Source organism: Dipteris shenzhenensis, chromosome 23 (genome assembly GCF_047967505.1).
Source record: "Dipteris shenzhenensis isolate YYH24624 ecotype China chromosome 23, Dip_SZ_1.0, whole genome shotgun sequence".
NCBI classification, from domain to species: domain Eukaryota; kingdom Viridiplantae; phylum Streptophyta; class Polypodiopsida; order Gleicheniales; family Dipteridaceae; genus Dipteris; species Dipteris shenzhenensis.
Window position 1 is genome coordinate 4,212,173 of NC_141618.1, and position 27,787 is coordinate 4,239,959.

Here is a 27,787-nt window from a genome sequence, read left to right on the forward strand (position 1 = left end):
CTGAAGCTCTGGATCGATGACCCCCAAGCCACCCTTAGCCTGCGGAAGAATGACTGTCTGCCAAGCAACCCTGGCTCTGGTATCTCTGAGACCATCCCCCCCAGACCACAGGAAGTTCCGAACCAACCTCCTAAGCTGTGCCACGCTGGATCTCGAGAAACACCAACAGGAAGCCACATACCAAGCCGTGGCTAGGAGGACCTGGTTGACTACCAGGGCACGACCTGCAAGGGAGAGCTTGGCAGTGCTCCAGAAAGCCAGCTTCCGTCGAATGGAATCTAGCACCGGGAGAAACTGCTGAGCTCGCGTGATATCCAGGCCGACCTAAAAGTCGAGATATCTAGCTGTCTGTCCCCGCGGGATCCACTTGAAACCCAAAAACCTCTCCCACTGAGAGCACGCCCCGGGGTTTGTGAGAAAACCAACTGATTTGTTCCAGTTGATTTTCGCACCGGCTGCCGAATACAAGACCTCTAGGGCCATCCTCACCCTCTCCAACATCACCTCATCATCCTGGACATACAGTGCTGTGTCATCCGCATACTCCGAGTCCAGGAGCTCCGTGTCCTTCCTGAGGGGAAGGCGAACACCCCGGATCCCGGTAGACCTCGCCCGAAGGTAGTATGTCATAGCCTCGACGAAGAAGAGAAACAAGTAAGGAGCAAGGGGACAGCCCTGGCGCACTGATCTCTCCAAACGAAAACGCTCTCCCATCCTGCCGCCAATGATGACCCTGCTAGAAGCTGTCCTGTATAACGTTGAAATACCCTGAATCCATCCTGCTGGGAAACCTAGTCGCTCCAAAGTCCCCTCCAAGAAGGACCAGTCCACTCGATCGTAGGCCTTCTCAAAGTCGAGAAGTAGGATGGCTAAATGTGACCCACTGTGCTGAGCCCACTCCGCCGCCTCTGAGAAGGAGAATACATTATCCAGGATACTACGATCCTGGACAAAGCCTGTCTGAGTGTCATGTATGAGGTCTGAAAGTAGAGGCCGAACTCTGGCACTGATCATCTTGGCAAGGATTTTGTAGGCAGTGGTGAGGAGGGTGATCGGGCGCCACTGACGGATCTCCTGTCGATCTCCTCCCTTCGGGATGAGGCAAATCAGTCCCGAGGAGAGGCTCTCTGGCATATATCCGCTGCTGAAAATCCTTTGAAGAGCTGCTAGGAGGGACTGATGGATCTGATCCCAGAAGGAGGTGAAGAAAGCGCGGGATAGCCCATCCTCGCCAGGGCATTTCTACCCGTCGATGGCCATCAAGGCCTCCAACATCTCGTCCGTAGTGAACGGTGCCAACGTCGCCTACATGCTGGGCTGGACCAGGGATGGAATGTGCCTCCACACCTCCTCAAGGGAGCGTCGAGTGCGAGGGGCAAGCTGCTCCTGCTGGAAAAGAGTCTTGTAGAAGTCGGTAGCCAACCCCAAGACCTCACCCGAATCAGTAACGATGTGCCCCTCCGCTGTCCTAAGACTCCGTAGCTGATCACCTGCTGCTCTCTGGCCATGCGTCCTGAAGAACTCCCTGCACATCCGGTCGTCCTTCCGAGCCCAGAAAGAGAGAGAGGCGTGATAGGAAAACTCTGAACGGCGCTGGAGAGTCTCCTCAAGAAGGGCTCTGGCTCGAAGGGCCTGGATCCGAAGCTCCTCCGAGCCCGAGGCTGCCTGCTGGAGTCGCTGAATGGAAGCGAGGTCCCTCCGAAGAGCTCTCTCTCTGCCCCACCACTCCTGGCGAACCTGTAGGACTGCGAGCTGGCAAATCTGGCTGGACTCCTGTAAAGCCTGCGCCACCGAATCAACCAGATCCACGCACTCGCCCCAATCTTTGTCCCATAGACTGCCGATACTGCTGCGCACGTCCTCCCTCGAGAAGATGGAGTCGAGAATCCGGCACGAACGGGAGAGAAGGGCCTGAACTGCAGAGTCTAATGATAAGAGCACAGGCGCATGGTCGAAAAGTGTCGTCCCAGGAACTATACCCACCTGACCGCCTCTGCTGATGGCCCAATCACTGACATAAAATCTATCCAGTCTCTCCAGGAGTCTGCCTCCTTTCCTGCGGAAGCCCCATGAGAAGTCCAAGCTCCCGTGCTAACAACGGAAGGACGGGTCTCTCCAGCTGTCCCTGCCTCCTGTCGCGAAGATAAAAGAGTCCCAAGCGGACTGCTCCACCTGAGACATGCCTGTAAACTCTGGTCCTCTGCCCTGCTGGTCCTCCAGGGTCTCCAGATTGTTGAAGTCACCTCTAACAATCCAGGAATCCATGTCTGGGAGAATCCCTGTGAGTGTCCTCCAGAAGGTGGCTCTGCACCGGAGGTCTGTGGGAGCATAAATGTTGAGGATTCCTATTCTGGAACCCTCCAACTCTAGGCCTACCCAGAGGGCACGGCCTGGGATCAACGTGCCATGACCAAAAACTCCTTGGGCTAACTGCTCGCACACGGAAGTACAGACACCTCCACTCCTCCCCTATGCGCCGATCGAGGGCTCCCAATAAGTGTGAGAGCGTCCAGGGAGAATCTTCCCGCAGCTACGGGAGTGAGCCACAGAAAGCTTGTGCTCCTGAAGCAGAAGTATATCCAAACAACCAATCATTGCTGACTGAAGTTCCTGTCTCAAAATGAGCTTCCTAGGACCACGGGTGTCAGAAGAATGAAACCCGTTCACATTCTAGGAGACAAGGTGTAAGCTCATGGTGAGGACTGGGAGGCTGCGAACAACTGTCTGCTCGCGGCAGATGTCGATGAAGAAGCTGACATGTCGGAGTGGAGGCGCTGACGCTTATGAGAAGGTTTGGAGGGGGAGGCGGGGTCGTCCTGCCCGTTCTTCAACACCTTTAGTAAAGGCGAGAGGCCTTTGGTGCCATGAGTAAATGCTTTCTCAAGCCAACTCGAGATCTCTGAAGTAGTCATCTCGTAGAAGGCTCGGAGTTTCTGAGGGATCCAGGCTCTGACATCCTGGGGGAGGAGCCATGACAGAGGGGGCCTGAGGATCACAATCAATCTGAAGTGTTTGGCGGCGCAACGCCACCGCAGACGCACGTCACCCTCGGACCACTGAGTCTCGAGAAGCTGCCCACTGGACGGGCCTATCCAGGAGCAAACCTGAGCGTGCGTCTGCTCTCTGAGAGCCTCCCAGAGCGAGTCGTCTGTCCAAGTCTCGGTACCGTCGCTGAGGAACGTGAAAGCAAAGCTAGGGCCATCCCTCGGAGCCAAGGCTGCTATCTTCCCATCCGCTCCTTTGCGGAGCAGGAAGATACTGATGTCGAGACAAGCAGGGAAGGTCCCAAGGTCGGCCACATCCAAGTAGTCCCAGGGGCCAGATCGGTAAAAGTCGCGAGGAAGCTCTCTCTCCTGAAGCTGAGGCCCACCAGAGTCTGCAACTGAGGGGCTAGCGGACACGGAAGCCTCCTCCAAAGGTGGTGTAGACTCAGGGTGTCCTGCCTGTGGAGGGGAAGGGGGAGGTGGCTGGGGGGTAGGCGACTCAGACTCCACGGAGGCGACTAGCGGGGGGGTGGAGGAGGGGGGGTGGGGGCTGCCCTCGGCTGAGGAACCATCGGTACAGCTGACTCTGCAGGAGCGCTGAGAGAGGCGGGGGGGATGGGGCTGTACCTGGGACTAGGGCTGAGGAGGGGAAGGAGACTGAATAGGAAGAGGCGGGGGCTGAAGCTGCGGGTCGGGAAGAGGGGGATGCGACTAGGGAAGGGGCTGGGACTGAGTGGAAAGGAGCTGGGGAGCGGAAGAGAGGGGAACCTGAGGCTGTGGAGGGCGGGCTACCGTCGGTGAAGAAGCTCTCCCAAGACCCTGGGACGGCTGCCTGTCAGGTCTCTGAGGTGCTGCTGCAGGTTGGGTAACCTCTGCCTCCTTGCCTTTATCGGAAATCTTCTTGTTCTTTCCTCTTTTCCTTCTAACCTCAGTCCAACCGCCAGCTAACTCTGGACCGGACTCCAGCTGCCTCTGCTCCTCCTGACGTGGCTGCCCGGAGGGGGGAGGAGGGGGCGGAGGGGGAGGGGGAGGAGGGGGCGGAGGGGGAAGGGAAGGCCGAGAGGAACTGACGAATCATGGACAAATAGCAGCCAAGTGCCCAAAGCCGTGACACCTCAGGCACTGGCCTGGCTGTCCGGTGACTACCATGCTCTGGGTGATGCTGCCGACATCTGTCACGATCTCGATCACTGCAGGGAGAGTCGAAGGGTCCACCACAGCCACACGAACTCGGGGGGCTCCTGCCGTAGTCACCGCGTCGGCGAAAGTGTCGTGCATAACCCAGCCAAAGTGGGAGCCCATGTCCCTGACAATCGGCCGCAGCTCAGCAGCAAGACCTGGAAAAACTATCGTCACTGGATGACGAGGTATGCGGAACCGAGCATCAAAATTCGCTGCACTGAATCCACAGTACCAAGGGACTATCATAATGATCTTTCCATCCACAGACGTGGGGGAACCAGCAATCAGGTTGCTCGCAGCTTTCGCATTGGAGAGTTTGAGCCAAAAGATGCCCCTTCCCATAAGGGCCACCTCCTCAATATGGCCGTCCTCTAGCATGAGAGTGGACTGGAGCCAGTCCCTGATCGCTGATCTGGAGGGGGAATGTCCAATGACTCTGCCATAAACAGAGGTAAGGGCAAAGTCATTGGCAACCTCCTGAACCCGAGACGATTGTTGCTCTGTCAAGATGACGCGGTAGGCATCTGGAGAGGGAGGGTCCGACTGGGCCTCCGGTTCCGGGCAGGGAGCCGCCATACCGCCAAGACAAACTGCGAGACTTCCGATGAAGAAGAGGCTGCCACCCAAAAAAGGGGGGGATAGATGCGGGAGGGTGGAGCCTGGCTGTGAAGAAGACGGGTGAGGCGAATCGGGGCGACGTGAGTCGGGTGGGGGAATCGGAGGCGCAAGCGAGAACGGAGGCGGAGAGCGGGAAGGATGGAGGACGGAGGGCGGTGAAAACGGGGACGAGAGGTGAAGAGGCGGGAGTGGGGGTGAGGCGGGGCGAGACGGGAGGGGGCGGGGCGGTCGGGCGGGGCGGAAGGGGTCGGACGGGACGGAAGGGCAGGAGGGACGAGGGGCAGCGTAGCGAGGGGGCGGAGGAGTGAAGCGGGGGGCGAGGGGGGAGCGAAGTGGGGGAGCGGGGGGCGGCGAAGCAAGGGGCGAGGGGGTGAGGCGGAGCGGCTAGGGGGGGTGAGGCGTAGCGAGGGGAGGCGGAGTGAGACGGAGGAGCGAGGGGGATGAGGGCGGAGAGGCGAGGGGAGAGGGCGGGGGAGGGCAGGTGAGGGTGCAGCGGGGTGAGGCGGAGGGGGAGGGGGTGAGAGCGGAGAGACGAGGGGGGGGTGCAGGCGGCAGCGGCAAGGGTGAGGCGGAGGGCGAGGGGGTGAGGGCGGAGAGGCAGGGGGGTGAGGACGGTCGAGGCGGGGGGAGCTAGGGGGAGGTAGAGGTTGCGGAAGGGAGGGGGAGGGCTCGTAGGAGCTCAGTCGTGATGGACCGCCATGAACTATGAGGGAAGGGTATTAAGAGAAACTACCTTTATGTCTTAAGTGAGTTCCTGTGCTTGAAAAGCTTATAGACAAACGTTCCTAAAGCTGGGGGTGACCCGCTATGTAGCATATCAGCTAGTCTGTTATGTCCCTTGAGAAGAGAGCTAAATGCTTTCCGAATGTGAGTATAGTAAGGGCATATCATTACCATGTGTTCTTCAATTTCTGCCATTCCCTGGTCACATAATTGGCATATTATGCTCTCTTTTGGCATATCTTAGTATCCTCCTATTTCAATCTGCAGCTGGTGTGATCGGGTGCGAAGTGAGGCCAAAGCTCTTCGCTTATGTATTGCCATAGGTGTGCAAATGTACTTCTGCATGGCTGTTTCTCTTCCTGTATAAGTAGCCCAATATTCGGGGTTGATAAATGTACGGTAGTACTCAAACTTATCTCTGTTTTCAGCTATTTGCCATTTCCTGTGTAGTGCATTCAGCAGGTCATGATGAAAGGCATCCTCATCTACCTCCTCTGGAGAGTAGTCCAAGTACCTCTCTACCTCCCATTTTTTCAACCAATTTTTTAAATCTAGTGCCCATCCAGATGCCAAAATCTTACCCTTATTCGTCTTTTGGGACTTTTGACTTTCTACCCATGCCCTCTTTGGCAGCCTTTCATTATTCATGCGCTTGACCTTTGTGATGTATCTGAGTACTCTCTTCAAGGCATGCAACTCTATGGGTATGCATCCTGTCTCTAGGAGTAGGAGAGAGTAGGGTGTGGTAGCCTTGATGCCAAGGTGTCTTCAAATGAAATATTTCTGCATTTTTTCTACATCATTCCATTTTGATGATGGTATACTCCCCCCCCACACCTCTACCCCATAGAGCACTGTTTGTACCACATATGCCCCAAAAATCATGTTTCGTACTTACCACCTTCTTGTGTTGGTATTGCTGCAGTCATTTTCAAATTGATAATACTTTCCCCATCCTGCATCAATTCTCCGTTGCACACAGCTGCTCCATTTGTTATTGGCTGGAATTTCAATGCCTAAGTATTTGAATGAGTGCACTGTATCAACAAGTTGACCCATATATGAGATTGAAGGGGGATTACTTGGCTGTATAGTCTTGACTATCATGAGTTTAGTTTTGGAAACATTCACAGCCAGCCCACTTTCCGAACAGAACATGCTGAGGATATCCATCATTTGTTGCATCTTACCCTCACTATTAGTATAAACAACCACATCATCCGCATAAAGAAGCAAGTGAATCTCAAAATCTGCTAGGTAGAGACTGAACAACCCTCTTTTACCTGCTTCTGTGTCCATCAGTTCCTCAAGTCTATCAATGCATAAACCAAACAAGGTGGGTGAGAGTAGGCATCCTTGTTTGACCCCCATATTGCTATAAAATTCTTGTGACATCCCATCCTTACATTTTAATTGACATTTTACTTTCTCATAAAGTCTAAAGACAGCAAACCTTATTTCCTGAGGCACTTCTATGCATTCCATTCTCTCCCATAGCACATCCCTAGGCACCGTATCGAATGCCTTCTTAAAATCAATGAAGCAACAAAAGAGTGCCTTCCCCTTAAGGCGGCTGTCCTCCATCAACACTCGGAGAGTAACTAGATGATCCACAGTGGAGTGTTTGGGCCTGAAACCCGCTTGTCCCATTGCCCTCTTCCTTTCTTTCTCTGCCCAAGCACTCAGCTTTGCCTCTACTATTGTACTATATAGCTTGGCTAGAGTAGAGCATACCATAATGGTTCTGTAGTTTGACACTTGATTGCGGTCACCTCCCTTGTAAATTGGCTTGATCCAGTTCTCTTGCCAATCGGTTGGGAAACCATACACAAATGCTTGGTTTAGTGCCATTACTATGTGCCTTTGCGTGTGTTCATTGGACCACTTAATGAGTTCTGCTGTGAGGTGTATAGTGTCTGCTGCCTTCCCATTTGCCATTTTCTTTAGGCCATCTTGCACATCTTCCAATGAGAAAATACCTTGAGTATTACCACTGAGAGACATGCTCGCCATGGGCCAAGCCTTGGGATGCATGTAGAGTTGTTGAACATACTCAAGCATCTCTATTTCTGTAAAATCTCCCATGATGTCATTTGGCCTTTGTTTAACTCCTTTCCATGCTCTTCTAGGGTTCTTGACAAAATCAATTGCATCTGACCATTCCTTTTTCTCAATATAAACACGCCTCTTTTTACGTGTGAGAGCATGGAACTGCTTCTTGGCTGCTCTTCTTTCATCTCCCATTGGAATCCCCTTTAGTGCACTCCTAACTGCCTTGCATTCAGCATCAAACCAGTCATTACATGGCAGCCCTTTCTTACGCTCTTTACTGCTCTTTTTGCACCCTAAAACTGTCTTAGCTGTGGTGAGAATGGCATTCTTCAATTGTGCCCAGCCAAATTTCTGTTTTCCCAGCAGACATGCTTCTAAACTTTCAGCATATTCCACCTTTTTTGCCTCGTTCACCTGATAGCCACACTCAGCTGCTTTATGCTCCTCCAAAGTTGCCTTGGCCAGCAATATATTAAGCTCTACATAGAGTGGTATGTGATCCGAATCAAGAGACTTCGGGCCAAGTGAGAAATTGTGTATAAGATTGCAAGCTTCCAGATGAATCAATGCATAGTCAATTACACTAGCCCCCCCACTAGCAGGTAAACAAGTAGGGGAATTAGATTTTGGGAAAAGGGCTGTGCCATTTACCACCAACATGTGCATACCATTCATCAAATGCTCCAATATTGTACCATGTGCATTCACCACTTTATCCTTCGAGCATCTACACCAGCTGGGGTCAATGTCTATCTCATGCTCCTTTATGTATTCTTGCTGTGTGGGATAATGAAATTGTGAGTCTCCTATGCGTGCATTTAGGTCCCCAATAAGCATAACATTTCCTTGTTTGCTGAACATAGCAATATCTAAGCATAGGTCCCCAAATGGCTGGGATGGGTCAATCTCATGCCTCTGGTAGAAGGGGGATTCTCTATGAGGAATGTAGCATCCTGCAATATACAATGGCAAAGGGCTTCCTTTTACCATAACCCATATGTAGCGCTTATGGATGTCATCTTTGACCATAGAGATCTTGTCGTGTATATGGTCTTTGTATATGCATGCTACCCCTCCCTGCCCTCGTAGGCCTGATTGCTTTTGCCAGACGGAGTGCACCAAATAGCCATCCATTTTAGGAATCCTGCGTATATCCCTTTCCCAAGTCTCTGCAAGAAAGATAATGTCTGCATCATGTAACACTTCATTCAGACCAGCTCCTTTATGCCAAGGAAAGCCTCTACAATTCCAAAACATGACTTTCAGCTTCTTCTTGGTCCCATAGGCCTCGCGTTCCTATTGAGCTTGTTCAGCTCCTTGCTCTCTTTTTTTGACTCGGGTCTTATACATACGTCTCCTTTCTTCTTGTTGCATAGGGGTGCAGTCTTTTGTCACGTAGAAAGGTGTTCCTTTTAAATAAATCCTGCTGCTGTCCATGATGATTTCTCTCTTACGTGTGTCAAGCATTGTGCAAACAATTGCCCGATGACTTGAATTTTCATCCCTCTTTCTCCCTACCCGGTGTGCCCCAAAGACCACAACCTCTTGCATGGCAAAGTGCTCAGCAAAAAAGTCTTCTATGTCCTTTGCAAGTGAGAGAGGTGTTTCTTTTTCTTTTTCAGATAGACCCCGTAGGACTATATTTTGTGACCTTTTTTCTCTCTCTTTGTACTCATTGGCATCTATCCCTTCTTCTATTTTTTTTCCCTTTTCTATCTGTGCATTTGTCTGAGCATGCCCATTTACTACCTTACTTGCCCATGTCCCCGAGGTGCCTATATCTTGCTTGCAATCTAATTGAGGCTGTTGCGTCATATTTGCCCTCATTTTTTCCAAGATCTGTTCCATTTCAGCAACTTTCTCCTCTTGGATAACAGTCTTTTGCTCCAAGCTGGCTATGGAGCTCTCTTGCATGGCCACCCTTTGCTCCAAATCTGCATTTTTGTATTCTAGATGTTGGCATTTCAGTGAAAGCTGATGTATCTCCTGCTGTTGGCGGTCCATTGTGCCTTGCAAAGCTGTCAAAAATGTCCAGATTCCAGTTTCATTAGAGAAAGTGTCTGCTGTGTCACCTTGAACTGACATGAATGGAGCTGTTAGAATGTTCCCTTGTGCAGGAATGAATGGGGCTGCCTGTCAATCTAAAATGATGGTGAATGGCTCAGAAATTGCTGTCATTTGCAAAGCACTTGTTCTAATTGGCGTTATAGATAGAGAGTTTTTCATACTGCCTCCAGAGCTCTTTGCCAAGGAAGTGGAATGTGCTGATAGACCACTCCTATTGATTCTTTTGTTGACACTGGTGGAAGCCATGGTTGAGCCTGTGGCGCATCAAGAAACTGGCGATTGACAGCGCACGCACGATAAAAAGCAGGTACAATAGGTATGAAAGTACCAAGAGGGATGAGGGGGCGTAAAAAGATCCTGACGGCCAACCGCGCTGATGGTGGCCTCAGATTTGCGAGCTGAGTTGAAGAGATGTCTCAAACTTAAATCGCGAGTAGCGATCGCCGCGCGCGACAGACAATAAGAGGAGCAGGTGTCCCGAACATGGATGTAGATTACTGGTGCAAAAGGATCCTGACGGCCAACCGCGTTGGGGTTTTACCCCCCATTCGGAGCACACGCCTATGGGACAAGGTACAAAGTACAACAAAAGGAAATCTCATACAAGCTTCAATGGGCTAGAGAAAAGGATGGGCTAGGATCCTTGCTGAGTGCTAAACTCATTTACATAGCTCAATAGCTCAAGCAAAATTCAGATATAAACCAAAGACTAGCAACTAGCTGAAGTAGGTTGACAGCTTGGACTCAGAAGCCGAAGCTCGGCACCGTGGTGGCTCATCTGTAAGCGGAGAAGATGTCTCAGATCTGCATCTGTCGGGCTGTCTCAAGCTATGGTGGTGGGGGAAGACGTGGTCTCCTCGATCTCTGAGCATGTTGGGCTATGTTCAAAGTGACCCCTCGTCTCAAGCGGTCTCCCCTGAGGAAAGTTGTGATAGGTCAAACCTCAATAGAGTGTGCTCTAGTTGCTCTCCGTGCCGCAGGTGATCTCTGCATCCCTCTCGCAGTGATCCAAGCGGCATGCGTGTCAGCTATCTCCTCCTCCATCCCGCTGTGTCCTGGAGCTGACTCAAATGCATAGAGTCCGTGACCTTTCGATGTGCTTTATCAGCCTCTATATCCCGTGGTCTGGTCGCCTCCTACTTGCTCTCTAAACTGTCACAGTAGCGTCTCCCTGTGTCGGCACATCTCAAGTAGATATAGGTCAATGTAGACCTGGTCATGGAAGTGGATCAGTCGTGAGAGTGGGCTGAAGCTGCTCCCCTCCTGGTAGAGCCAATGGTATCATCCCCTGATCTCATAATGGGCTACGCAGCTACATAGAAAATGCTCCTCTGTCTCAGCGAGTCCTAGTGTACATAGCATAAAGATCCGTTGCTCTTTGGGTATGCATGTTGTTCTCCCGTCTCAATCCTCAACCGATGGGATGAAACACACATCTATCCAATGGCAATCCTCAGTGCATGCAAGACTCCTCTGTCCTCGAGATACTGGGGTCTGATGATGAATCCCTCCTCCAATACTCTCAGGAAGTGGTCGCAATAGAGCTGGGACTTTGTGGGGAGCTCCTGGTTCCCCTCCCAAGTCCGAGATGTATGGAGTTGGAGGAGATCTAACCGACTGGAGCTGGAGGGGGGGGGGGGGGAGAGAGAGAGAGAGAGAGAGAGATGTATTAACATCCGCGGGAGGCCTCAAGGGCCTATGGGACAAAGTGCGCAAAAAAGTAGACTCATAAAAGAATCAATGGGCTGGAGGGGAGAGAGAGAGAGAGAGAGAGAGAGAGAGAGAGAGAGAGAGAAGTGGGTTATTCCTCGACTTACCATGTAATCTTTCTACCACTACTCACTACATTTCATCCACCCTGCATTGAGTGCAATTTGCACTCATGTCACAGCACCTGGTTATATATAAAGCCCTTTGGACTCATTTCAGAGCACATAAAAGTTTATATGGGTTGCATGTAAGAATATTCCATATTATTTGCACACATATATAGATTTATAGACACGACGATTTTCTCTCAATTCACAAGAGACGACAAGCAGAATCACTAGCAAGAGAGTACACATAGATCAACCAATAGTCAAACAAAACACATGGATTGATAATTTGACCATCATCTCTTTCAGTGGCTGCATGTTCCTCTTCTAATCTTTGGAAGGCTTGGGTATCCGTGTTCTGTATCTGGCATTACCCATGAGTCTTTCTTAAATACGATCCTTGCTTAAAAAAAGGTGTTGGGAGATTCATGATCACTTTGGTAAGGTTCAAGATCAGATTCTACCACTAGTAATGGATTTTTGAGTGACTTTAAAAGTTCAATTGTCATCATGAAAATGCATGTTTAAAGTATGTAAAGTTACAGGTTGACACATCATACACAGAAAGGGAAAACAGAGAATACATTGGCTTGCAAGTAGCAGCACCCTCTAGACATATAGTGGCAATTAAAGTACATACATACCTATACGTATACATATAGTGGCAATAGGCACAAATTGATCTTTGGCAAGGAAAACAGAAATCTGCACTCTAATAAGGGTCAATCATCATGTGGAAACTGCAGAAGTTTTTTTAGGCACCTGATAATTTCGAAAAACAAATGGTTGTGCTGGTGTCACACTAACAAGTGACGACACTGCAAACACCTTTGGAATGCCTTTCACAGCAGACTCTATCAGCAGATCACCATCCTCATCTGCACACAACTCCTTCAGGAGGCGCTCAAATTGATCTGCATTATGCTGCAGGTCACCAACGGGAGCAGAACAGTAAACTTGCAATTAGACAAAAAGCATACAATGTCATGAACATTAAAGATTTATCACCTTACTCATACAACTCAGATATGCTCATTATCAAACCTCAAACAGACGTAGATTAGGAAAAGAGAATGCTCACAGGAACAGAAAAACGGCTGTGTAATTAAGCTACTGAATCAGATGATTCAAATTGTATGTACACTCCTGTGCATTTGTTTCTATGATGAACATTCGGCTCCGTCAATTCTAAGATCATACATACCCCCATCATCACCATATTCTTGCTGAAATCCTAGAGTCAATCCACAATAGTCCAAACTTGAGGTTCATTACAAAATCATTCCAGATTGCCATATATAACATTACTGTCTAACATAGGCTAGGGGGGAACTCTAGGCATTCCTAGCAAGGATAGAGGCCTAAGGCTAAGGCATGGAGCCTAATGCATAAGGTGGAAGCTTGTATGAGTATTTTTGTAAAAGAATATTCGCTACTCCCCTTCTGAATCTTCCACTAACACTAATTCCCTCTACAGAAAAGCATAGACACATAAACTCTCTCTTGTATGCTTATTTGAGCTTGAGACTGTGTAATGACCAACAGCTTGGGACGTTGATAATCGATGCTGCATCATTTGCAAAAGCTAGTCTGAGGTCTCCCCAGTGAGCCAGGCATTTATGATATGAAGCACAAATTTGTACTAAACTAGGTAAAGCCATGGACCTGACGCATGACATCTAAGCGTGCGGGTCAGCTTGAGAGACCCCACGGGTTCAGGGTAAATCAGTTGTCACAATATATTGTGTATCCATATCTCACCTTTGGTTTGATAGAGCTTGAACATACATGAACCCAGTGGAAATCGTATCTGTGAATATAAAAGTAGTTCCATGAATAAGATTGAAGGAATCCATGTTGCCCTTGGGAAACAGTATCCTAATACCCAATGTTCCAATTCCATTTCCTGTTAGAAAGTTTTAACATTGCTACTTTGAAGTTACAGCTATAAAACTTTGTGTGAGATTTGAGAAACCCCATGTTTCCTTGCAATTAAATTTGGACTATGTAACAATTCTTGCATGACCGACACCAGAAAAAGTGTAATTACATAAAATAAATTAGCTGTGGGCAATTGTACAGACAGGTGGTGGACAGCACTTGATGATATGTGCACACATGTCACTCAAATAGCCTGGAATTTGCACATTTCGAAAGGCTGCTGCAAGAATTCCAAGAAAGTGTCCTCTGCTGCATGCATCCCAATGTACTGATAGGTGCAGTTTGTACAATACTTGCAGTAACATCATATTCATGTGCTATCAAGAATATGCTGTTCGCCATTAAGAAATGTCGAAGGCAAAGAAGAAAGAAGTAAACTAAGACCAAGCAGAAGGATTCTTCGGAGATCCCATGGCAGCTAAGCTGACAATGGTGGAGTGGAGGCGATGCTGCTCTTCCACCATAGCATTACTCGAAAGTCTCTCTTCTTGCAATAGATTAGCTTTGACAGGGGGTACAGTGGACATTATAAGATGTCTTTCAGATGTTGGGGACATGATAGGATCACAAGAAGATAAAACAAAAAAACACCCAAATGTAACCATAATGCACTTATGCTTCCAACAGAAGCACTTCTTACAAACAACAAGCCTTCAAGAGGTCTGTGCAATGAGGATGTGAGCAAAGTCCCTCTTTTCTGAAGCTTCTCAAAAGGGGAGAGTTAGAAAAGTGTCCTATATGTGTCTCTATGTTCACCTATTTCTTTTGTTTAATGTTTTTTATCATTTGTCAAGCATTATTCCATTTTGCCTCATAATAGCAGCATGTGTACTAACAAAATGCAGAAAAAACAGCTTCAAACGGAGACAGTTGAACCACAGGATTATGCGAGTGGAGTACCTTGGATCCATGAACCACAACTCTAAAACTTTGAGAAGAGCTTTTGTACAGCTGATCTAATTTCTCTCTCCAAGTTGCTGCTTCATTGTCCTTTGGGGGTGGTTCAGCAAATACCAACTTTCCTATGGCAAAACCACAACAGGAGTATTACCAAGGGGCGCTCAGATCAAATAAGATCTCTCAAATCCAATCACATCTCTCAAATCCAATCACACTTAGCTAACACGAAATATTACACAACAGAAAATAAAAAAGAAAACAAAATATTATTGTCTATATACGAGTAACACGATTATGCCAACCCACAACTTTCTCTTGCCATTGAGGCCATCCACTACAAATTTCATGCCAACCTCCTTGCAAATTAGGCAATGAAATTCCAAAGCAATAAGCCTTCCAAGTCCCCCACAGTTTTTGCCATTTTTGTTTATTTTCTTTTTCATAGTTTTGCTGTTGTAAGAAGGAACTCCAAAAAAGACAAAAAATTTAACAAACTCCACACCAGCTATCTTCGACCCCACCAAATTCTGAATCCCAATAAGGAGTGCTCAAGCCCTTAAGTACCCTTCTGATTGTTGCCATCTCAACATTATTACTCCAAATGTTTCATGTGCCTTCAAATTGGGCTATTTTAATCCTATTCCATAGTAATTTTCTAGCACTCCCTTGTCAAGTATTTGCAAAGTTCGTAAAAGGCATTGGAAAGTCTTCCAGCTCTCCTACACAGGAAATCTATTGCTGTCCATCCGGAGTAGTGAGTCCTCAACTTTGTGCTTGTAAGTCACTGCTTGCTTGAAGTCTGGAGGGGGGCATGGCCTGTGTGGGGTGGTGGCTGCCTGATGGGCTATGATAAGTGTAGATGAAGTGCCCGGTGGCCTGATTTTGGTTGAAGTGTCCCCAAAGCAAATTGACCCACTAGTCCAAGGCTCCTGTGACTCCAGCAATCAGGCGTAGTCAATGACACTTTTGCCGATGGGGGCATGGCATGTGAATGCTTCTATGTCTCTTCATTTAGGCATGCCATTCAGAGTTACGAGTTTGGTGTTGCCACACAACCATCTATGGCATTTTCCACAGCAGGCATCATGATCCCATGACTCTACCAAGACAATAATATCTGAATCCTTAACTGCTAGGCCTAGGCCTGCCCCTGTCCACCAAGGGTAGCCCTTGCAATTACAAAAGCAGATGCGAAGCTGCGAGCTGGTCCCGTAGACCAGATCTTCCTATTTTGGAAAGACATGCCTGTGCCACCCTTTTCCATGTTTTTCTGCAGATTTTTCCTGCTGTTAACGCCTCTCTGTCTGCTGCTGTGGCGTCAGATCCTTGCCCATGTAGAAAGGCAAACCCCACAGAAATATAGCACTGCTACATAGGATACCATGCCATACCTGGGGTTCTAAAAGAAGTGCAAACAATGGGTCTTGCTCCACCATGGGGCTCTAAAAGAAGTGCAGACAATGGGTCTTGCCCCACCATTCTCTTGCACCTTACCGAACCTGCAGGCTCCCATGAGAGCAATATTCTGCATCATGTACTTGCTGTTGAGGATTCCTTGCACTTTGGAGGTAAGTAATCGGCATTCTCCTGATGATGATGTCATTTTGTCGTTTCTGCCTTTTCTGCTCCTCTTTCAAAATCCCATCCATCTCTTTTGCAAGTGCTTGATGGGAAGTGGGGGCCTGGGCAACAGCTGTGCCCTTAACCTCTTCAGCCCATGAAGATCAGGCTTGAGCCACCTTGTCCTTCAGTCCCTCAATTACCAATGCATCCTTAGATTATTTAGCCTTATGGGCTTGCTCATGCTGAGCTATCTGAGCCTGCTGTACTGTCTTTCTGTTGCATTGAATTCTGAGTGTCAGTGCTAAGGTGGTAGTTAGATATTTTGACACTTGACATGTTGCCAAAGAAATAGCTGAGAGCTCTTTGTAAAATGAATTCCGTATGTTTTTCAACGAAGCGGCACGTGAGATGAATTGTAATCTGTACTTACAATTTTCTAAAAGAAAAAGACCTCGGGGGGGTCCAGCCCGATTGTTGTCATGGGCCCTAGTATTGTGAGAGAGAGAGAGAGAGAGAGATGCAGTGATTTGCTGGGCAAAAGGGCAGCCTGATCAGACGTGCAAAACTGAAGTATTGTTGACAAAACAGATGCCCGATCTCTGCTCTTGTGTGCCTTCTGTGAAGAGATTCAGTCAGATGGACCATCGGGGCTTTGTGGCCTTGTTTAGGGGCTTTGTGGCCTTGTTTAGAGGCAGCCTATTGCCCTGACCAGGCCGACCTGGTCAGTAATCAGAACTGACCAGACCAGCTGAACCTGGTCTGTGAAATCCCGACCCAGCAGCATGTCTACTGCCTGCTGCCAACCAGCTGTAACCTGACCTTTCTCAGGTCCCTCCATGCCTATAGATAGGCTTGTGTTCAGCTGTGAAATCTGCTGCAGATCTGCCTGCACTGTTCCTGACCAGTGCGTTGTTCCAGGGTGTGTTCCAGCCTGGCAATCTCTCCATAAAGAAGCCTGTGCTGTATACCACTGTTCCAGGACTACTGAACCCGTGTACTCCTCCTATGGGGCTCACGGATGTGTTAGTGACCTGTTCTAAAACCCCTTCTCAATGACTCATTATGGGCCTATACCCATGCCTGTTCTACCACCCCCTCTCAATGACTCATCATGGGCCTATACCATGCTTCATCTGAGGTGCTCCAGCTGGTTTCTGGGAAGAGACTTGGTGAGCACATTTAAGTGTTGTCAGAAGTCAGACAGTACATCAGTTCCACAATCTCTTCGCTGATGAGCTCTTGGATAAAATGGTAATGGACCTCAATGTGTTTCGCTCAAGCATGCAGCAAAGGGTTCTTGGCAATAGCTATGCAACTCTGATTGTCGCACAAATCACTGTTGCACCCTCTTGAAGAGCATCCATATCCTCCAAAATCCAACTGAGCCATAACAATTCGCAGGATGCATTGCAAGCTGCCTTTACTATGCACCTGTTGGCTCTTTCTTGCTAAGCAATCAGATGACACCTGATGCAAACATGAAACGATACCCTTATGTCGAGTGTCTAGTATCCCAATCACCTGCCAAATCAAAATCACAGAATCCTCCTATCTCCACACCTGTGCTGTAATTGATTCTGTATGTGCTAGTACCCTTCAAATAATTAAGCACTCACAATTCTACTTTGCAGTGATTCTTCCTTGTTTTGAAGAGTACACCAATAGCAAAAAGAAATATCCGGTCGGAAGGAAACTACCCACCAACTATCAATATCTTGCGGAATCTGTTGGGTGGAGGAAGCAATGAAACGGGAGTGGCATGTGGGAAGCAAAAAACAAGCTGGAGCAAAACATAGTACTGCTCAAATAGATAAGAGGGAAATACAAAGGGTGGCCTATATTGCCCCTAAGGCAACCATTTGGTTGACCAAAGAAGTCAACTCATAGAGTTGACCTGACCTACAAGGCTCATACCAGGGCTAAGTGCTAACAAACCCCCCTCCATGATATGACTAAAGTATCCTGGAAATATCTCAAAAATACCTAGAAACTACATCTGGTTGCATATATTCATCCCAAAGGGCTATAGAACCTATGATATGTATCGAGTGATCCCTCACGTAACAAAAGGAGCCAAGTGTAAAGCATGTCGAAATGCATCAAACTTGGGACGCGGTAAAGCTTTTGTGAAAAGATCTACCAAGTTGTCGTCGATGGGAACATAGGACAACAAGATGTCTCCACCACACAGTCACTCTCGAACACAGTGATAGTGGACTTCAATGTGTTTTGTGCACGCATGAAACACTAGGTTTCTAGCAATCGCCAAAGCACTATGGCTATCGGTGTAGATCGTAGTAGAGTCGGGCTGAATGATATCAAGATCTGCAAGAAACTTGCGAAGCCAAACACATTCTACTGTAGCTGTGAAAGCTGCTCTGTACTCAGTGTCACAACTGGATGTGGCAACTGTAGGCTCCTTCTTGCTGAACCAAGAGATGCATGAAGCTCCAAGCATAAAACAATTGCGACTGTGTGACACCCTAGTGTCATAACATCTTGCCCAATTGTTGTCCGTGAATGCATGCAAAACAAGTGGAGCCTCTGAACCATAGAGTAAACCCAAATGCTGCGTGGCCTTCAAGTATCGAAAGACCCGCTTCACTGCTTGCCAATATTGCGTACTAGGCTTGTGCATGTACCGGCTGAGCTGGGAAATGGCATACTGAAGATCAGGCCGAGTATGACAAAGGTATATGAGGCAACCAACAGCCTGCAAATAGAGACTCAAATGCTTCAACCTCTAACACAGAGGATAGATCTAGGACTCTTTTCAAACACTTAGAGATGCACAAATATTTCTGAACCCACAAACTGTAAATGAACAGAGCAATAGAAGTACATGAACCCACAAACTGTACATGAACAGAGCAATAGACTGAAAATCCTGAATTACAAAGAACCCATAACACACACTCACATCTTATGATACTATAGTCTCATAGCAATTTTAAAAAAACATTTTCATTCTCTTTCTTACTCTTTATAGATGCCCATACACCATAGCCACTAATAAGATCAAAGAGTCTTGGAGCACATGGGAGAGAAGAGCCACTTCAGCATTTACCATGACGTAAAATGCTGTATAGTATAGCATGGTTTAGTAGTTTCCTTGTCCAGACTTTAGAAGTTTTATGTTTTAATTTCTGAAACTGAATTCAGATAGGCATCGAAAAACTATTTATCATGCATCATTTATTTCTAAAAAAAGACTCACTTTCAATGATTTTGTAAAATATTGTACATTATTTACACAAACCGTAATACACACAACCAATATCTAAGTAGATTGATATGCCTAGATAAAATCAATCTGACGTGACTTTACCTAGGTTCTTGTAAATCTCTTCACATTCAGTGAGTGTCATCTTTTTTATGCCCAATGCCACTGCAAGCATTCCACCAGTCGATGTGCCACAAATAAGATCAAACATGTCGTATATGCGTTTCCCAGTTCCCTCCTCTAGCCTCCGCAGCATTTGAATTGTTGCCAGTCCCCTCATCCCCCCTCCATCCATGGACAAAATGCATAGACCTTGTTTTCCTACAGGTCTTCCCCTGACTGCTCGCCGCAAGTACTCATTCTCACCTGTGATAAAAAGCATTCAGCCTGATACTCAGAGTCTTTCTATCTTAACACAGCAGCTATATAAAGATTTCCATTGAAGGACAATAATAAGCTGAATCTGTGTAAGCTCATCCAGTCCATCGTACGGAATGATCATACCAAGAATTGCCAAAGCTCGCATAGCTGCTTTGGAAACAGATGTATTGGGTGCAGCTGAAAGGCGGAGCAACAATCTGCGAAGGCTATCAGATGCAACCAGAGTTCGTCTGTTCTCCCAACAAAAGGCTAGATTTCCAACTGCCAGTAAAGCATGCCTTTGAACCTAATTTAAGAGGAGAACAACCTTATCTTCCATGCGCAATATTTGCATACAAAATCCATATTCGTCCTTGCAATCCACTTTTTTTAGGCATATCCACATTTAAGAAAACTAGATCTCACCTCAGGTTTTCTATGTGCACACAGATTCTTCAACTGCTTCAGTAATTCTTTTGTTAGCATCCTTGAAGCAACAGCATCTGATGAAAAAGCAAGGTTGACTACAACCTGAAGCATTGGTATAAGTGGATCAGAAACCGAAGCTTTCAAAGCTGCCTCAATGGGTTGCATGATGTCAGCCTTCAGCAAGCGCAATGCCAATAAAGCATCTAAGGCTAGTGAAGACAAAGCCAAACATGCCTGCTCAACCTGCAGTTAAAAAAAGACAAACACTCAATCAGCCCACTGTATAATAGAGTGTGGGATGTGAACCCTAATATATACTTGGAATGTCTCTCTCTCTCTCTCCCACCCACATGCCAAAATAGCCTATGAGAACAACGAACAAATACATCAGTGATCCAGGCTCCCTAGCGTAGGAGTACAATGGGTATCCTTGTACTCATACTAATCTCTTCCATTATCACATTGCCATTTTGAATAATTCCTCCAGATTCAGGACTACATTAGGGTTTTTTATTTTCGGGAAGGGAGAAGGAGGTGAGAATTCATAAATGCTTTAGTTATTTTCTTGCCTGTGTATGTTCTCTGTACTACTTCAAGGATCCCAAATAAAACTTTGATCCAACAAGACAGGAGGTACAAGTAGGCAATAACTATGAAGTTTCACACAGGTTCTTTGTAGCAAGAAAATGTGTACCACGTGGCGATCATCACTCAGCATCATACTTAGGAGCTGGCGTACAGCACTTTCATCTTTCCCGATGGCAGAACGATTGCCATCATCTTGAGCAATCTTTGCAAGAGCAGAAGCTAGCAATGGATGTTGACATGATGAGAAACGGAATATGAGAGCAAAGAATGCACTAAGCTTGTGCTTTGCCGCAACAAAGTATGATATGTTTTCCACCTGCATATGAATACAGAACAGTAAGGAAGCATCCTTGCTATGAAAACTTTGATTTTTCACAGCAAATTTTGCAAGCAGAAAATTGTTAGGAGTGATGCCATTTGCTTTGCAAAAAAAAAAAAGGGTTTCTTTAGCTTGAATATGTTTATTAAAATGCGCTGTTTCCACGGCCAAATTTTGTATAGAATAATTTTATCAAATCTGTAAATATCTAAACGTTTTTCACATGTTTATAATTTTTTAATATCACAAACACTTTGCCTCATGTAGTCAGACAAGGATTTAACAATTTCGTGAGTCGTGTCATTCAATGAAATCCTCCCAATTGAAATCAACTGCCCCTGCAGGATCTTGGCACACTAACCATCAACAGACCTGACTTTGCTCTCGTTAGCTAGTACAATTCTACACACCTCACAACTGACAAGAAGGAAGGAATGCAAGAAACCCCACAACTGGGTCTGAGGAGATGTCTTGAGAGTAAACAACAAGATGTAATGCAGGGTGGACCATAAAAAGCATAACAACCCAGCAAGAGATCAGCAATTGTACAGTTGCTAGGAAAAAGAAAACCTTCGAGACTCATGGCTCCAAGAGTCCCCCCTTGCCTGGGAAAAAAGTAATACCTATGCCCTAATCAGTCCGCAAGCATAAGCTGCAGCCGGGGTTATGTAAGTCTCCTCTTTGTGACTTTAATAGTCTTTTAATCTGGATTTTTCGAACAATCCACCTTTTTCTACTTGCACCACTTAATTCTAATGTGATTAGGGAAAGATCTATTGATGGCATATCTACTTTCCACATGGGTGAAAGAAAAAATTTACTCTCTTTTCCCACATGGTGAGATTACCCATTGTTCTGACTAATGCAATCCCCACAAAGTCCCGCAGTGGCCACTCTCATCACCATCTAGATATCATTTACACCCTGCACGTCACTTGGGAGCGTAGAACGGCAGGATCTAGGGCAACTGCCGAAAGGCGGGAGCATTTCTACAAGGCTTGGCCTGCAGGTACCTTTTATGTATTCAGAGTGAGGTATTTGCTGGATGTATACCCCTTCACCCTGGCTGTTAGCCCCTATTCCAAAGACACAATAGGCAGTGACTAAGTTCTCTGGAGACAGGCTGGTCTTCTGAAAGCTGGTTCCCTCTTTACTTCCCATGATCAACACCTCTTGAATTGCTGATTTGTATGGTTGGTTTTATAAGCATTAATATAAAGTTCTTTTCTGTGGAAAAAAGAAGAAGAAATAAACCATTTATCATCAAGAAATTGCATGTGTAAGATGATGGCAGAAACACTCAAATGCATTCCATTCATGTGTACCTTCTCCCATTGCAATTGGACAGTTATAGGGCGGGCTATTCCAAGCTTTAAATGCAGTCAGACATAACCTTCAGTTGAGTTGCAGCATGGAAAACAGTAAGACAGGTATTGTTTCTTAAGAAAAGCCGCAACCCTTAAGATTTGTTGAGCACAAAAGCATCATATAAACTGGATATTTGTTCAAAGATTTCACTACTTTGGGTGACATCAGTTAAACTGTGTAGCTTCTGTGATCTCACTTCAGAAGGGGACTTAATTCAGCTGGTGCACTTAACAGGGAAGTCTCTTAACTGCATGTGCTATCCCGGCATGTCCTGGTTACTTGGTCCTCCATGATTTGGTTTAGCTTATGCAGTACATTCACTTGCACTGTAACTCTTTGACTCCTTAAAACCATCTTAAAACTGTGCCTCTCATTTAAGTTACCTCGTTTTCCACGGTCTAGTTAAGCTTCTCCTGTTGCATTTATTATGTCCTCTTGCATTTTACAATGAAGCTAAATGCAATGCCAGCATTATGTCTAATATTTCTTCTCATTAATTCAATTTTTTCCATGGCTCCGTAAGCTTTTGCTGGTGAATTTTCCTGTTAGCTTTTGCCTCTTGATGACACTCTTTGAACCCCTGCATCTCATTTTAGTTATGTAGCTTTCCACGGTCCAGTAAAGCTTCTGCTGTTGCATTCATTATGTTCTCTTGCATTTTATAATAAAGCTCAATGATAGCATTGTGTCTAACATCTTCTCTAAATAATTTAGTTTTTCCACAGTTCAGCTAAGCTTTTGCATGCAATATTCTACCTTCTTGCATCTCAACACTGGCCCCTACAGACTTTTTAAAAAGCTGTTTCCAAAATATCATTCAGTGTTACACTGTTTTCCATGTTCAATTAAGCTTCTCTTTTGCATGTTCTCCTACATTTTAACTCTAAAAATTCACAATGTCAGGTCGTATGAATTGAATAGCTACATCCACCACTATTGCTTCCAAGATAACCCCATCATTGCCATTCTTTTTCCATCTCCACTGCTCATAATCATAGCTAGCCTAAGCCATTTTGTGCAGTGTATTCTTAGTCCATAAAGTGGAAAGACCCTTAAATAATCTGTGAAATGGCTTTAGTAAATATCCATCTTCCTGGATCGTTATAGCCAGTCATCACTAGATGTTAACTTGCTTGTAATATGATTCAAATTGCTTTCCCTATGCACGTCTTCTACTTCTCAACCTGCATTTACTGTCTGTCATGCTGCTTGACATAGCTTCTCACTTCTTTGTTTTCACCACCTGCTATCAGCCCACCTTCTTCCCTTTGCCCGTCATAGCTTCCTGCTTTCATATGCCTGCTCCTTGCTTCTTATGCCCCCCCCAATACTATGTGTTGCCTTGTCTGTTCTTGCAGCAATACCTTGATGAAGCCCTCTCATACCTGCTCGGTCACCTTCATTTTCATGACAATCTGCTATTATCCACCTCTTCTCCCTTTGCTTGTCATACCTCCTTGCTTTCACATGCCAATTGCTGTCTCTCTTCCTTTGTTCACCTTACATTCATGCTCTACTCGGTGCTGCCTCTCTTCACCTTCGCAGTCTTTGTCAACAAGTGCCCTCATCCCTTTGCTTGCCATAATCCTGGAGAAACACTTCTAGTTCTTCCGGTGCCCTCCTCCCTTTGCTTGCCTTGATCCTGCATAAACACCCAACTTCCTGTATGTTATTCTCCAAGAAACCTGCCTACATTTGCACTTTTTTTGCCTATAGCTTCCCAATGCCTCATGTCTCCTAAGCTCCCTCTAACTGCTTTTGTATATTCATCCTCCTTTTTTCTGCCCCTTCTTTCACCTGCTGGTTTCTTATCGCTTGCCTTCTCCTTAAATCTACTTGTTTGTCCTTACCTCATCATCCTTCTATTTTACCTTGTTGCCTGATTATTTATGTTTGTATTGTCTTCGCATTCTTTATCTTCATCACTCCTCCGTTTGTCCATACTCCTAAGTTGACGTTCATGGCAGCAATGCTCGGTGACATGGAGTTACCCTGAACAGGAATGTTCTTCAGGAACGTCGACCCCTCTGGAACGGGAATGGGACTCCAAGGAGATGTGAACAAGAACTGGAACGCCACATCACCAACGGTGGAGGAGTTGAGGGTGAAAGAGTCTAGACAATATATATATAATAATGATGATGGATTGCCGAATGGCATACAAAAATGAGACAACTAGGAAAAGGGCAAACATTAGCATCAAGTTGGACATGAGAAAGCAGAACTCCTTGGCTTCTAGAAAGCTGAAAAATGTCATTTACTAACTAGTGCCTGTGAAATGGCCTGGGCTTTTTTAAAGGAACCCTTCTTACTATTGTTTTTTATGTAATCCAGATTGGTGGCATTGCAACTTATTATTCTTCATCTTTCAGCATGTCATTGTTAGGGGAGTTTTTACTCGCCATTCTTGTTTAAGTGGCAATTAAAACATATAAGAACACACGCTATCTGGCTTCACATGCACAAATCCATTGGATGACCACACATGATCCCCCTGCTTAGGAACCAACCTCTGACTCTCAATTTGGGCAATCAAGTTGGGTTCGCATTCCTTCAGCTTAGCTGTGTGAACCAGTCATGACTAGTATCCATATGAATCTTTTCTATAAATGTAAAATGCTCATGTTTTGGCTGCTCAGAACTTGGTTTCAACCACGTTTTATTGGCTCTCTGGTAAATTGCTTCTTGAATCCTGCTCGAGTTACTCCCTCGAATGCATTGTACCAGTAGTAAAAATTATTCAGAATTGCATCTGGTCTCATCAAATGGCAGTACGGATAAACCCTTGTTGTGTCATTTTATGTGCAACAACGGTCTTGTTACAGCCATTTTTGCTTCTTCCTTAGCATGGCTGCTATAATCCTTCCAAGCCTTTTGGAGTGTGCATGGGCGTGCTTGTAGTGCCTTGTGTTCCTACTTAATAAGAAGGATCTTTTAGCAAAAAGAAAAAAGACATTGGAATCTTGCAGCATATGAGCTTCGACTGTCTTAATGCATTTGGTCTCTTAAAGCCCTTTACTAACATGTTGGAAAACTGGTGGAGATGGCAGCTAATTAGGTTTTGATTCAAACTGCCTACTAATGAAAGCCTTACCTTCATGATAGACAAACCACTTACCCATCTTTCTAGTTGCTTCACCTTTGTTAACTCAGTGGACTTATACTTAAGTTGGGATCTAGTGGCTTATACTATCCATAGTTTCGTACCTTTCACTTTGATGGATTGTCTAAGAATATGACCTTTGCTAGCTCTTATCGAGCTCTTATCATAACGGTGAATATGTGGTACGAGCAGAAAAAATGCACATCATAATATGACTTGCACCAGATGGAAGAGTACAGAATGCAACCTGCTAGGTGAGCCCAACAAAATTGAAAAAGAGAAGCAGCATGAAACGTTACAAACCCATCAAATGAGGTAAGGACATTGTCTCCTGAAGACACTTTTTAAGGAAATAATTAACTATGACAACAAGCCTCAGATAGAAATAAATCTTTGAAAAGCAGACACTGAAATTCACACCATGAAAGAGGGAATAGTCCCTGTCCTGTTGCAGCATAAATGACAATTCGATATGCTACATTTTGTGTAACTTGCATGGAGCATTACTTGGTGTGTCGTTCAATTAAAGAACAGTGTGAATACAAAAACCAGCCCTTAGCAATCCACTCATCCAACAAGCACGTGCATAAAGCCATTGTACCACACCTCTATGTGTACTTTGACCGTTGATAAGTCATCGTCACCATCAATGTGAACGTTTGCTAGGGATAGATATCGCAATTTTGTGCAGGGAAGTATTTCTGGCAAAAACTCGAGTGGATTTGCAAAGAGCCGAAGTGTGTGTAATTCTGCCATTGCTCTACAAACAAGGCACCAATCTTGTCAAAAACGCAACAGTGGAATGTATGCAATCCTACAGATGAGGATTACTGAAAACATTGGTGACAATAGAGAACAAAAAAGAGTACAAATCTGAATCTGAAATGCAAGTCACACAGCAACCGTAGAACCTGAAAAGAGAACTACTCGGTAATTAAATACCCTTAGATGGCACCATTAAGCTGCCTTTAGGTTTGTAATAAGTGAAGTGACTTATGATCTCGTCACGACCCAAACATAAGCTGCTCTCTAGGTCTTGCATAATCTACAAAAGAACATGGCCCTTTACATATCTATATGCCACATAACGTTTTTGGTAAAACATTCTTAAGGTCCCAAACATGCCATTGGTGGTATGCACCTGAAGTCCAGCAGAGGTCGTACTAGCTTGTTATGCTCGAGGGAAAGCTCGGCCAAGACAGAACACTGCTTCAACTCAGCTGCCACGGACATTGAAATCAAAATCAAAAATCGTAGCCGTACAAGCAACAACAACTCAATTTACTAATTGCCCGTAGCAACGACACACCGAGAGAGCACCACCTCCGAATCCATTAATCAAGAACAGAAATTTGTTTGACTGGACGCCAAAGACAGTAAACTCACCTGGAATGGATACAAGCATGTTGTGATCCACTCGAAGCACTTGCAAATGTTCGAGCTGGCCAAGTTCTGGCGGAAGGACAGATAGTTTATTGTTATCCAGATATATTTTCTTAAGCATTGGAAGACGGGAGATGTCGATGGGCAGTGTCTGTCTCAAAGCAAGCAACTATCCCAATCAGAGAGAGGCCTGGATGCTCGACCACGCTATTATGGGAAAGTTGTGGTCCGAAAACGTACCGTAAGCGAACATCCGGATAGATTCAGCACTGCCAGCGATCGCCAATGCTGCGTATATCCGAGAAGCTGTTCTGTGACGCTGATCGGTAAACTCCTTTCGGAAGCACCCGAACCCATCAATCTCGTCAACACACCCCACCCATCGCCTTGAGGGCTCGAGCCGACAGTCCTGGTGACGGAGATCGCCTTCAAAGTTTCTCGTTTCTTACGCACGGTGAAGCTCACTCGAACCAACGGCTCTGGATCCCCCCCGCTTGGATCATGAGCCGATCCCATCGGGACGTCATCGTTCTCCAGGTGAGCAGGGGACACCAATTCAAGGCGAACCTGCACTTCGTCGTGAGGGGCGGGGAGGGTAACCATGAGCTGGGACTGAAGCTTAAGGGCGACCTGCTCCTCATCGTCTCCGGCGGACCAATCCAATTGGATTTGGAATTTGCAGAGCGAGGTGGGATCGGGACCGGCGGAGGCAGGGAAGCCAGGATCGGCGGGGTGGAGGGGGAGGCCGTTACGGAAGAGGATGGGGAGGGGATCAGCGGGGTGCTCACGATCGCCATAGCCAAGCAGAACATGGAAAGAATCAGATTGGCGTTTCCAGCTGCCGAGGCTCCAAGACATGGCGATGGAGGCTTCAAGGGAAGAATGCACAAGCAATGCAGCATATATAAAGTGCCATAGCTTACAAAGCTCACAAGAAGATGATGAAGAAGAAGAAAGATGAGCTTTGTATTGAAGAAGAAGAAGAAGAAGAAGAAGAAGGGCCTTGAATTATAGAGCTTTGAATTGAAGAACAAGGCCCTTGAATTATATATTATTATTAAAACTTTGGGTTTGGCCTTTTGCCTTTGGCTTTGCCTTTGCCTTTGCCTTTGCCTTTGCCTTGACTGCTCGCCTTTTGCAACAACGTGGCTTCTCCCCTCCTTTCCT

At 46.2% G+C, this 27,787-nt stretch overlaps 1 protein-coding gene across 2 annotated transcripts in view; it reads right to left on the bottom strand.

Moving 5' to 3' along the window:
• LOC147886884 (phospholipase A I-like protein) overlaps window positions 1–27,571 on the bottom strand; it is a 47,891-nt gene extending 20,320 nt beyond the window's left edge. For both annotated transcript variants that reach the window (XR_015543198.1, XM_087394180.1), the window contains exons 1-10: window positions 26,861–27,571; window positions 26,624–26,771; window positions 26,379–26,457; window positions 25,844–25,997; window positions 20,554–20,763; window positions 19,857–20,102; window positions 19,575–19,737; window positions 19,176–19,436; window positions 14,285–14,406; window positions 12,206–12,367 (exon numbers count right to left, since the gene is read on the bottom strand). Coding sequence is in view for 1 of the 2 variants with exons in the window: in XM_087394180.1 (XP_087250306.1) it covers window positions 12,206–12,367; window positions 14,285–14,406; window positions 19,176–19,436; window positions 19,575–19,737; window positions 19,857–20,102; window positions 20,554–20,763; window positions 25,844–25,997; window positions 26,379–26,457; window positions 26,624–26,771; window positions 26,861–27,478 (2,163 nt within the window). In the remaining variant the exon portion in view is untranslated. The remainder of the gene's footprint in view (window positions 1–12,205; window positions 12,368–14,284; window positions 14,407–19,175; window positions 19,437–19,574; window positions 19,738–19,856; window positions 20,103–20,553; window positions 20,764–25,843; window positions 25,998–26,378; window positions 26,458–26,623; window positions 26,772–26,860) is intronic.
• Between the last annotated feature and the right edge of the window lie 216 nt (window positions 27,572–27,787).